This window comes from Nicotiana tabacum, chromosome 16 (assembly GCF_000715075.1).
Source record: "Nicotiana tabacum cultivar K326 chromosome 16, ASM71507v2, whole genome shotgun sequence".
NCBI classification, from domain to species: Eukaryota; Viridiplantae; Streptophyta; class Magnoliopsida; order Solanales; family Solanaceae; genus Nicotiana; species Nicotiana tabacum.
This window is the reverse complement of record NC_134095.1, coordinates 28,189,078-28,201,787: the sequence shown is the minus strand read 5'-3', so window position 1 is coordinate 28,201,787 and position 12,710 is coordinate 28,189,078. Positions and strand designations below refer to the sequence as shown.

Below are 12,710 nucleotides of genomic sequence, written 5' to 3'. Positions count from 1 at the left end.
AAGGGTAAAAAAGGCGAACGACATTTCGCTAAGGGGCTTCGTGCTTTTAATATAATATAGATAAGAGCATGTTAGAGTTAGCTATTTGTAAATAGTTGATAAACTTGAATTGTTAAGAAATATTGAGTGTTTAAATTGATTTTATAAATAAACAAGTACATATTTGGATAGAAGTATTGAAACTGATAATAAGCAGGTGATGTGTTTGGTGAAAAAATAATGATAAACTATTCTTTTGTTAAAATAACTAAAGCACCCTTAATTTTTTTTATAAAAGTATAAATTTTAAAACTCTTTTCATAACAAAAAGGAGGAACGGCGTATATAGAATGAAGAGAAAGTTAGGAGTTTTGTTTTGGGAAAAAATATTTTGTGAATTAGAAAATATTATTAGGATAAAATAGTAAAAAATTTGATCAAAATAAAAGTGTTTATAAGCTGAAGTCATAAGTTTGGGGAGCCCAAGTTATTGCTTTTGAATGGTTTTGAATTACAAGCAAACAGACTTATAATGGATTGGTTGTTTACATGAAACGGTACAGTTGAATTTGTAAAGTGGTTTATAGACACGTTAATTATTTTGACCTGATAAAATGAAGTAATAAAGTGCAAATAGAGTAAATAAGAATAATTGAAGAAGAGACAAGTCTGAGCTTCTAAAGAATATTCCCACCGGGATCAATAAAAATTGAATTTTTTTTATAACACTTGTATAAAGCTTGAGAGAAAGAATATTAGGCTTTTGCTATAAGTATTTCTTGATGTTATAATCATTAAAATTTTATCGAATTTAAATCGATAAAATAAGATGGACCATATTTTAAATATATTAGTCCAAATAAATATTTTGGGCTAATATAATTGAATCATTATATTAGTCCAATATAATTGGGCTAGCCCATTTAATTGGGCTGCAAATGATGAGTCCACTTCATTAGGCCCAAAATATTATCTTCCTAGAAGCACTGTTTGGTGTCACGCGTGAAATGACGCGACACGCCAAGTCAAACGGAAGAGCCAATAGGATCGTGCCACATGTCAAAATGACAAGGCATGCCAAGTCAAATCTAATGGCCAATGAAGTTGCGCCACATGTGCAAGTGACATGTCCTGGCTAATCAAATATTGCCTTGTAGCACTTCAGTCTGATTGGGCGGAAAGAGTTTGTTCTTATCACAACTCTTCTCTTTCACAACTATAAATATGGGTCTTCATAACTCAGAAAAGACACCAGAAGTTATAATAAGAAGCAAGAGAGAGCTCGTGGATCAAATGCTGCAAATTCCTCCACAAGTTTCAAGCTTCAAGCAGTCAAGTTCAAGATCAAGAAATCAAGTTCAAGCTCAGGAACGAAGAACAAATCAACGTTTAAGGAGTACGAGTTCAAATCAAAATTTGTGCTAGTTGAATTCAGGATCATCGTTCGTGACAACAAATATAGATTCAAGATCAAGCTCAAAGGCCCTTGAATTTATTTACTGTTGGAAAGAAGAATCAAAGGAATCATAAAGATTGTAACACTCATATCATTTGAAATAAAATACTAGGATTGTTGCAATATTTTCGATCTCATTTATTTTCTTGACACAATTTATTGTCTACAAATTTTGGTACGCCCAGTGGGACAATCACTACCTCTCATCTCAGCTTTTATCACCAAAGTTCAAGAACATCGAAATGGCTTCAAAGAAAGTTAACTCCAGATCAACTTCCACCAAGGCTGTTAATTCTAGGTTCTACGCTGATGTGGAAAGCATCCTCGATTTACCTTTGGAAGCTTTGGACCAGTTACAAGGAGCAAAGCAAGCTCTTTAGGATAACAAGCACGCCAAGCTTTGCAAGAAGTACATTTTGGGGTATGTGGATCACATCATTCTGGACCAAAACTCTACTTTCATATAAAAAGGATAGAATATTATTGGCCGATAATGGTAAAAGATTGCTTGGATTATGCTCGAAGATGCAAGGCTTTCCAGTTCCATGCAAATTTTATTTATCAGCTTCCTGAAATGCTACATCCAACTATTGTATCATGGTCATTTGATACTCGAGGATTCGATGTTGTTGGACCACTACCAAAATTTTCTGTCGGACATTTGTATATCTTGACTGCAACTGATTATATCTCAAAATGGGCGGAAATCGTTGCCCTCAAGGAAGTTAAAAAGGAAAATATTGCAAACTTCATCCAAGTGAATATCATTTATCGTTTTAGCATCCCTCGTCACATAATAACGAATAATGGCAAGCCATTCGATAACAAGTTGATGAACAAGATTTGTGATCTTTTTGTCTTCAAACAACGTAACCCTTCTATGTACAATGCTGTCGTCAAAGGTCTAGTTGAGGCAATCAACAAAACTCTATGCAACTTGTTAAAGACAGTCGTCTCCAAATCCAAATGAGATTGGCATGACCGTATGGAAGAAGCTCTGTGAGCATACATGACAACTCACCGGACACCAACGCAAACGACTCCTTATTCACTTGTCTATGGAGTCAAAGTCATTTTTTCACTTGAGCGTCAATTCGTCAAATACCTTCATTATGATTATCTATTCAAAAAGGGATCACTGATGAAGAAAATGCTCGACTTCGACTGGCAGAGTTGGCGACTCTTGATGAGAAGAGGTTGGAAGCTCAATAGAGTCTTGAACATTATCAAGCTTGATTGTCTTGCGCCTTCAATAAAAGAGTTCGCCCAAGATCCTTTCAAGTAGTAGATCAAGTCCTTGTTATACGAAGACCCATTATTACTTCCCATAAACCTATAGGGAAGTTCACTTCAAAATGAGATGTGCCACATATCGTGCAAGGAGCTTATTCAAGTGGAGCCTACAAGATAATTGATGTAGATGGCATGAGAATTGGCCCTATCAATAGCAAGCTTTTGAATAAGTATTATTCTTGAAGTTGTTAGGCTCCTACATGCACGAGCCTAAATTGTATGTCACGAAGCTCTCCAAATTTGAGCAAAATCTTCATGTTGTAAAGCTCGTCAAAATACGAACTTAAATTGCAAGTCATTACGCTACTTAACACAAGAGCATAAAATGCATGTTACTCTTGGCCCGCAAGAGTATAAAGTGTGTACGGCCAAAAAAACGTTCGCTAGGTTGAAAACCTTGAAAGAGGTGCCTAGGCAAAAGTTAGGACTGATAACTAGGGAATATGATGCATTTTACACTCATTCTTGCTTAAGTTTTGATTAGAATGTGTACAAAATAGTCCCAAAGGCTCACAAGTTGTGATTGATTGCAGGTTTGATCAACAAGGTGACAAGGTGTCAAAAACCATCTCAAAAAGGAGTGAAACTTGCATAAGTACCAAGACAAGACAAAGCTCAGTCAAAACAGGGCCAGTGCGGCCGCACACCATTCTGTGCGGTTCGCAAAAGTGAAGTTCAGAGAGGTTGCTTTTCAGGACATAAGTCAATGCAACCGCAAAGGGTTTTGTGCGGTCCTCATTGGGTTCACCACGGACGCACTCGATTTCGTGCGGTCCGCAGAGCCAAGGTTCAGAGAGGTGGCATTTTGGAGGATGAAGCCCAATGCGATCCGCGGTCCATTTCATGCGGACCGCACTAGAAGCCACCGCGGCCGCACTCGATTTTTTGCGGTCCGCATTGCCCAAGTTCAGAGAGCAAATTATTGGAGCCTAGAGCCTTAGTGCGGCCGCACTCGATTTTGTGAGGTCCGCACTAGCCCTGCAGGGGTATTTTGTCCAGAATTTTCAGCTTAGTATAAATAGCTTATTTTCCCATTTTGAGGTCATCAAATAGTTTTGTACTCAGAGCTGCACTCGTGACTTCATTTCTTTTACCTATTTTGAGTAATTTTAGCTTAATTTCAACATTTAATCTTCAAGTTTAATTTAGAAATTAATTATTACGAGCTTTTCTTCATCTATTGCCTTGTTTTTTCCTCTAATTATGAGTAGCTAGACCCATAAGGTAGGGTTGTTGCTCAACCCTAGTGTGGGTAATTGATGGGTCTTGTGTTTTAGGGTTTGATTGACTATGGGTGTTTGATATTTGGACTAATTTCATGTTTAATTATTGAATTAGTGGTTGCAAATACTAGTTATTGTTTAGTTGACTTTGGCTCTTCTTGAGAAAGAGAGCCTGAGTCTCTGAAATTGGTACAACAAGGAATTGGGGCATACTCAAGAGATTGATAACCCCAATTAAAGGGTCAAACCTAGAGATAGTAATACCTGACTTGAACCTCAATTGCTTGCACAAATTTGCATACCCAATTGGACTTGAGAAAGTCAATTAGGGCAAAATCACTTGAACCACCGAGAGGTGTAGAGTGAGTAGAATCGTGCAATGGTTATATCATACTCCCCAAATATGACAATCTAGCCTTAGACTTAAGAATCCGTTAATTAACCACCTAGGAGAAAGTCACTACCCTAGTGCCTTTTATCTATTTGATCAATTCTCAATAGTCTAATCTTAACTTTATTTAACATAATTTAGCATCATAGTATTATATAATTAGAAGTAAAATCAAAACCCAAAATGTTTAGAAGTGTAATTTGGAACAAATACACAACTCCACTTTAGATAGACACTCAACTCCAATATTTAGCTCCCTGTGGAAATCGATCCCGACCTCATCAAATAAAAGCTGCTTCGACCTCTCTCGTTACTCAATAGTAGTGCAGGGTTGGTCTCGATCACTTTTTGGCGTCGTTGCCGGGGAGCTAACGGTTTTGGCTTATCTTTCTATCTAGTTTTGTGTATTGTTATTCTTTCCTTCTTTGTTACTAATTTGTGTGGTCACAACTTCATGTACCAAATTACAGCAAACAACGCCAATGACCCTCTTAGAAATGTGATTGCGGGGGAGGAGGTAGATGATGTCGGGGATGATGAGGTGCCTAATGTACCTCAAAGACAACGTAGAGGCTGCCAGGCCAATGTTAATGCCAATGACAATATTCCAGACCCTCCTCTGCCACCTCCAAGAGTGGCCCCTCGAGTGCTTCCGAACCAAGGCTATGCAAGTGCTATTGTCCCACCCCGAATCCGGGCGGGAAATTTTAGAAATAACCAATATGATACTGACATTGCTGGAGCAGCGTGGGTATTTCACGTGCACTGCCAATCAAAATGCTTACAAACATCTCAAGGGGTTCGTGGATACCTGTTGGGGGAGCAAGCAAACTAATGTGTCCAAAGATGCACTACGGTTGAGACTCTTCGCATTCTCACTTAGAGGGAAGGCATTGGATTGTCTTGAGCGACTTCCCAACCATTCCATCACTACTTGGGATGAGTTGGCGGACAAGTTCATTGCAAAATTTTTCTCACTAGGGCATATGACTACATTGAGAGATGAGATCTTGGCTTTCAAACAGGAGCCAACCGAACATTTGCATGAGATTTGGGAGCGCTATAGAACAATGGTTAAGGAATGCCCCAACAATGATATGACCGAGGCGATGATCCAACAGACTTTCAACCGGGGCATTAATACAACAAACTAATGCATAGTGAACCAACTTGCTGGGGGCAACTTCATGAAGATGTCTTATGATGAGGCTTGTGACATTCTTGACGAGATGGCTGACATTTCTTCTGCTTGGCAAAGTAGAGCCAATGTGCCCCAGGGTGACCCCACGGTTACTCATTTGCACAAGGAGTTATATGATCATGGGCAGGTTATAGCTGAGTTGACAACTACAATGAACCAACTATCAAAGGCACAGTTGCAACAAGTTCAAAATCCTCGCCAAGTGAATGCTATGGAGGGTGTCAACATGCTAGTCAACAAAAGAAGACAAAGAGGGAAACAACACCAAGGGAATTCGGAGCAATTTGATAATGATTGTGGGGGATTCCAAGATGATGGTTATGATGAGCAAAATGAAGATGTGCAATACGCGAATAATTATCAAGGCCAAAGGGGAAATTCTTTCAACCAACAGCAATGGAAACCCCAGGGCAATTAACAACAAGGCAATGGTAATTGGGGGAGCAATAACCAAAACTCCAACTGGGGAAATCAGAACAACAATCAAAACAATAAAGGAAATTGGAATGGTAACAATAAAAATTGGGGTGGTAACAATAATCAAGGTGGATGGAACAATGGCAACCAAGGAAACCGAGGGCAAGGCTTTCAAAGGCCCCCAATGTACCAACAACCGAACAATCTGCCTCAATTTCCATCCCAAGGTCCTAGTTCTTCTAACAATGATATGGGGAGAATTGAAATAATGTTTGAACAAATGACGAAAAAGAATGTGGATTCTGATGTGCAGTTGGCTTCCCACACACCTCAATCAGAAACTTGAAGGTGCAGTTAGGCCAAATCTCACAGTCTTTGAATATTCGTCCTAAGGGAGCTCTACCTAGTGATACGGTGGTTAACCCGAAGGGTGGGAACAATCATGTTATGGCAGTAACTACAAGAAGTGGGAGAGGCGGTGATGTGAATGTCTCCAAACAAAAGCAAATTTTGAGTGATAAAGTTGAGTTGCAAGAAGATGAAGTTTCTTTGGTGGTTGAAAATGTGATTGATGACAATGTGAACGAAGAAGTGAGGATTGATATTCAAGATGCCGAGGTGGAAACTCAAAATGATGTGAACCCGTCTAGGGAACACGTAATAGACATGTCGGAGCCGGTTGTGCCTAAAGCCAAGGCACCTTTGCCAAGGCCACCTCCGTCTTATCCTCAAAGGCTCGTGAAACAGAAAAGTGAGAATCAGTTTAAAAAGTTCATTGACATGATGAAGAGCTTATCCATTAATGTGCCTTTGGTGGAGGCTCTTGAACAAATGTCGGGCTATGCTAAATTCATGAAGGACTTGGTGACAAAGAAATGGTCCATGGATTGTAAAACTATAAAGATGACTCACCAAGTTAGTGTTATAGTGCATTCAATGGCCCCGAAGCTTGAAGATCCCGGTGCTTTCACCATTTCTTGCACCATTGGGAGTGCAGACTTTGCTAAGGCTCTATGTGATTTGGGGGCTAGTATCAATTTGATGCCCTACTCAGTTTCAAGACTTTGAGTATTGGGCAACCGAGGCCGACTTCCATGAGATTGCAAATGGCGGATAGAATAATGAAGAGATCATTGGGTATTATTGATGATGTCCTTGTCCGGGTGGACAAATTTATCTTGCCAGCTGATTTTGTGATCTTGGATTGTGAGTTGGATTATTAAGTTCCAATCATATTGGGGAGACCTTTCCTTGCTACGGGGAAGGCCTTAGTTGATGTGGAAGCAGGGGAATTCACCTTCCGGGTGGGTGATGAAAAGGTGGTCTTTCATGTGTGCAAGTTAATGAAGCAGCCCAATAATACCGAGGTGTGCTCTTTTGTGGACCTTATCACAGCAGTGAGAGTTGATGATACCAGTGCAATGATCAATGTGGAGGACCCTCTTTAGGCCGTATTGTTGAATCTTGATGTCAATGAGGATGCAAGCTGGATGGAGTGTATGAATGCTTTACATGGAATGGGCTCGTACTCTTATGAGCCTAGAAAACTCTCTTTGGATCTCGAGAATAAGAAGACTCCACCAACAAAGCCTTCAATTGAGGAACCTCCGGTGTTGGAGTTGAAGCCATTGCCTCCACACCTCATGTATGAGTTCTTAGGCCCAAGTTCTACTTTGCCAGTTATTCTTCTCTTGTCTTACTAACATGCAGGTTGATGCCACATTGGCGGTGCTTCAAAAGCGGAAAAAGGCAATTGGATGGACTTTAGCTAATATTCAGGGGATAAGCCCCACATTTTGTATGCATAAGATTATTCTAGAAGATGATGCAAAGCCCTCCTTGGAGCATCAAAGAAGTTTGAACGAAGCAATGTAAGAAGTTGTGAAAAAGGAGGTGATCAAGTGGTTGGATGTCGGGGTTGTGTACCCCATTTCTGATAGCTCTTGGACTTCGTTGGTGCAATGTGTACCAAAGAAGGGTGGCATGACTGTGGTTGCAAATTCACAAAATGAGTTGATTCCTACCAGAATCGTCACCGGTTAGAGGGTATGCATGGACTACCGCAAGCTGAATAAAGTGACCCTCAAGGATCACTTTCCATTGCCTTTTCTTGATCAGATGTTAGACCAACTTGCTGGGCGTGCCTTCTACTGCTTCTTGGATGATTATTCTAGATATAATCAAATCTTGATTGCTCAAGAAGATCAGGAGAAGACCACATTCACTTGTCCATATAGCACCTTTGCCTTTTCTCGGATGCTTTTTGGGTTGTGTAATGCACCGGCTACATTTCAGCGGTGTATGATGGCCATTTTCACCGATATGGTGGAAGATATTTGGAGGTGTTCATGGACGACTTCAGTGTTGTGGGTGATTCATTTGATGAGTGTTTGAAAAATCTTGATTGTTTTAGCCCGTTGTGAAGAAACTAATCTTGTTCTCAATTGGGAGAAATGTCACTTTATGGTGGAAGAGGGCATAGTTCTTGGGCATAAAATTTCAAATCATGGTATTGAGGTAGATAAAGCAAAAATAGACGTTATTTCAAGGCTCCCTTCCCCTACCTCTGTCAAGGGAGTTAGAAGATTTCTTGGGCATGCGGGGTTCTACCAGAGATTCATTAAAGATTTTCAAAGGTAGTGAATCCCCTATGCAAGTTATTGGAAAAAGATGCCAAGTTCGTGTTCGATGATAAATGTATGCAAGCCTTTGAACTTCTCAAGCATAAATTGACCATCACTCCTATCATTATCGCACCAAATTGGAGCTTACCCTTTGAGCTCATGTGTGATGCGAGCGATGTTGCGGTTGGGGTGGTTTTTGGTCAAAGAGTGAACAAAATATTTCATTCGGTGTACTATGCGAGTAAGACAATGAATGACACTCAAGTGAACAACACGGTAACCGAGAAAGAACTTTTGGCTATTGTGTTTGCAATGGAAAAATTCTGACCGTATCTCATGGGTGCCAAGGTCATAATTCATACCGATCATGCCGCACTCCGGTACTTGATGACGAAGAAGGATTCCAAAGCTAGACTGATGCGATGGGTCTTGTTACTTCAAGAGTTTGATTTGGAGACTATGGACCGGAAGGGTAGTGAAAACCAAGTGGCAGACCACTTGTCCTGCTTAGAGGAGAAGGGGAGGCCTTGTGATAGCCTAGAGATCAATGATTCATTTTCCAACGAACAACTCCTTTCAGTGTCGGTGAATGGTATGCCATGGTTTGCGGACGTTGCTAATTTCGTTGTGACTGGTATAATCCCGTGTGAGTTCTCTTCTAACCAAAGGAAGAATCTCAAACGGGATAATTTGGATGTCTATTGGGATGAGCCGTACTTGTTCAAGATTTGCACGGATGGTATGATCCGAAGGTGTCTCCCGGAGGAGGAACAATTGAATATCTTAGAGGCTTGCCATTCCTCACCCTATGGTGGTCATCACGATGGGGTGAGGACCGCCTCGAAAGTTCTTAGTTGTGGGTTTTATTGGCTAACGTTGTTCAAAGCTGCGGGTGATTTTGTGAAGAGATGCGATGAATGCCAAAGAGCGGGCGGAATTTCGAAGAAAGATGAGATGCCTCTCAATACCATTCTTGAAGTGGATATCTTTGATGTATGGGGCATTGATTTCATGGGCCCATTTGTTAGCACATACATTCTTGTGGCAGTTGACTATGTTTTGAAGTGGGTTGAAGCCGTGGATTTACCTAACAATGAAGCCCGGAGTGTTGTTGCATTTCTCAAGAAGAGCATTTTCACAAGGTTTGGCACTCCTCGTGCGATTATAAGTGATGGGGGGTTTCATTTTTGTAATAGAGCTTTTGATTCCTTACTTGCAAAATATGGTGTCAATCATAAAGTTTCTACCCCATATCATCCTCAAGCAAGTGGTCAAGTGGAAGTCTCCAACAGGGAAATCAAGAGCATATTGTCAAAGACGGTCAATGCTAATAGGATCAATTGGTCAAAGAAGTTGGATGACGCTATATGGGCTTATAGGACTGCTTACAAGACTCTGATTGGTATGTCTCCGTATCGGTTGGTGTTTGGGAAATCTTTCCATCTACCGGTTGAGTTAGAGCACAAGGCCATGTGGGCTTGAGGAAGCTAAATCTTGATTTGGATGTTGCAGTCAATCTTCATGTGGAGCAGCTTAATGAACTTGATGAATTTCGATTCCATGCCTACTCCAGTTCGTCCTTGTATAAGGACAAGATGAAGTACCTTCATGATAAATATGCTCGTGGAAAGGAGTTCAAAGTGAGTGATTTGGTTCTCTTGTTCAATTCTCGGTTATGTCTATTTCCGGGAAAGCTTAAATCAAAATGGAGTGGACCCTTTGAAGTGGTGCTTGTGACTCCTTTTGGTGCCCTTGATTTGAAAAATAAAAATGGAGAGGTCTTCAGAGTTAACGGGCACCGAGTAAAGCACTATTTTGGCAAAATTGATGACAACCACGCGGTGACAATTCTTTATCTCAAGTGAATTGAGGGTAACATGTGTCGTGCCGCGACGTTAAATCAAGCGCTTCTTGGGAGGCAACCCATGTGTTTTTTTTCTTGTTTTTCTTTGATTTTCATTGTAGTGTAGGATTCATTTTTGGACTGACTAGTTGTGAGATGCTGTAGGATTGTGCTGATGCAGTGCAGGAAAAAAGTTAGAAAATGACTACTCTCTGAAGATTGTCAATGCGGACCGCACTGCCATTTTGTGCGGCCACAAAGACCTCAGTGCGGGGGCAAGAAATGAATGCGGACCGCACTGATGAATTGACAAAAGTGGAGGTTCTCTGAAGTTTACCACTGCGACCACATTGCATTTTGTGCGAACCGCGGTGGTCCACTGCGGCCGCATCACATTTTGTGCGGTCCGCAGTGGTCATTTGTTAGTGACTTATGGTTTTGAACACCGCAGACAACAGTCCCATTTTGTGCGGTCCGCAGTGGGTAGGTATGCTGGGCCCCAGGACCTTCTCTATAAATAGGACCTGAGGCCATCCTTTTACACTTTTCGATCCTTTATTCTCAGAGCTTAAAATTTTCACTGTTCATCCCTCTCTATTGCGCATAATCAACCACTAAGGCTTAATCATCATCACAACATCTTACTTCTGGTACTTTCATCTCTTTTCAATTGTTAATTTTATTATTTTCAATAAAATTTTGTTTTCTTAGCTCTTCTTCTGCCTTTCCCGTATTTTTTTCGATTTGGTAGTTTAGGTTAGTTAATTTCTTGTTTAAAATAGGTTTAGATAGTTAAATGACGGAACCAACACTTAGGGACTCTTTAATAGGTGAATAAGTGGACTAAAAATTAAACAAATCAAGAACCCTAGGTTGGTGTTACTGTTGGGTATTTAGTGCGGACCACAGTGGATTCTGTGTGGTCCGCGATGCCCCTTTGCGGTCCGCAATAGTATTTTGTGTGGACCATAGTGTCAAAGTCCTACAAGCTGAAAATGGAGGACCGCGGCCGCATTGCATTTTGTGCGGTCCGCAGTGCTTATATTCAGAGCGTGGGTAGTCTGAACCCCACCTCTGTGCGGACCGCAATGGTATTTTGTGCGGTCCGCAATGGCCACTTTGCGGCCGCATTGCATTTTATGCGGTCCGCACTCTGCAATAACCGAACTGTCTGCAACATCTTTCTTTTACTGCAACTTTGCATTTCATTGTTTTTATGGACACTAACAAAGCATGATTGAATGTTGTTTGCAGACAATGGTGAAATCCAGAGGAAAATGTGGTAAACAACCAGGCAGAGGGGAGTCTTCCCAGGGTGGTAAAGGGAAACAAGGAATGATAAGATTGACCCCGCAAGTCCTAGCAGCAGAGCCACAGGTCACAGGGAGCCAACTTCAGGTTCTCGAGCATATTGAGGACCGAGGGACCACTTAGGATCCCATGCTGACAGACGGCCCATAGGGAGTAGGGGTGGGCGTTCGGTATTTCGGTTCGGTATGTAAGAATTTCGGTTCGGTATTTCGGTATTTGGTTTATCAATTCTGTATACCAAATACCATACCAAAATATTTCGGTACGGTTCGGTATTTCTTATTTTGGTTCGGTACGGTTTCGGTTTAACAATCAATGAATAATCAATGCTAAGTGCTAACAGTGCACATGCACAATTGAAATTTTCATTCTAAAAGAATATGTTTTCCGATATATAACAGTGCACAACTGCACAATGTGCACATGCCTGAAACAAGAATAATATATTATATTCTCTTAATTGTGGCTGAAACCTGAAACCCCTGTGATGTGAATCTGTGATAACTATTAACCAATTCACAATTTCACATGGCTTAAGAATAATTGAAAAGCAAAAGCTGAACAAGACAACAAGTTCTTTACAATCTGGCAATCTGCAGTTGCAAACTTGCACGCCAGTATACTCAATACTGTATGTCATATTATACAATATTACAATCTGCACAATGCACAATGAATCTAGTGTATACTGTAGTTGGCAAAAGCTATCCAAATGCACAATGCACATTACACAACTATATTAAACAACTTAAACACAGTTAAACACTTAACACAGTCCAACAAGTCCAACAACTTAAACACAGTTAAACAAGTTAAACACAGTTAAACAAGTTAAACACAGTCCAACAAAAACAGTCTTAAGTATTAACACTTAAACACAGTGCAACACAAATAAGAGCTTGCACATATTTAGGAGTCAATGAACTCCTAAATGAATCAAGAATACGACCACCAGTGCTAAACGCGCATTCC

The 12,710-nt window shown here is 40.6% G+C and overlaps 1 protein-coding gene across 1 annotated transcript; it reads left to right on the top strand.

The window, feature by feature from the left end:
- Window positions 1–1,928: 1,928 nt before the first annotated feature.
- Window positions 1,929–11,861, top strand: LOC142170183 (uncharacterized). Its single transcript, XM_075232021.1, has 2 exons — window positions 1,929–2,348; window positions 11,682–11,861. The coding sequence occupies exons 1-2, from the start codon at window positions 1,929–1,931 to the stop codon at window positions 11,859–11,861; spliced, it is 600 nt and encodes a 199-aa protein (XP_075088122.1).
- The last annotated feature ends 849 nt before the right edge of the window (window positions 11,862–12,710 follow it).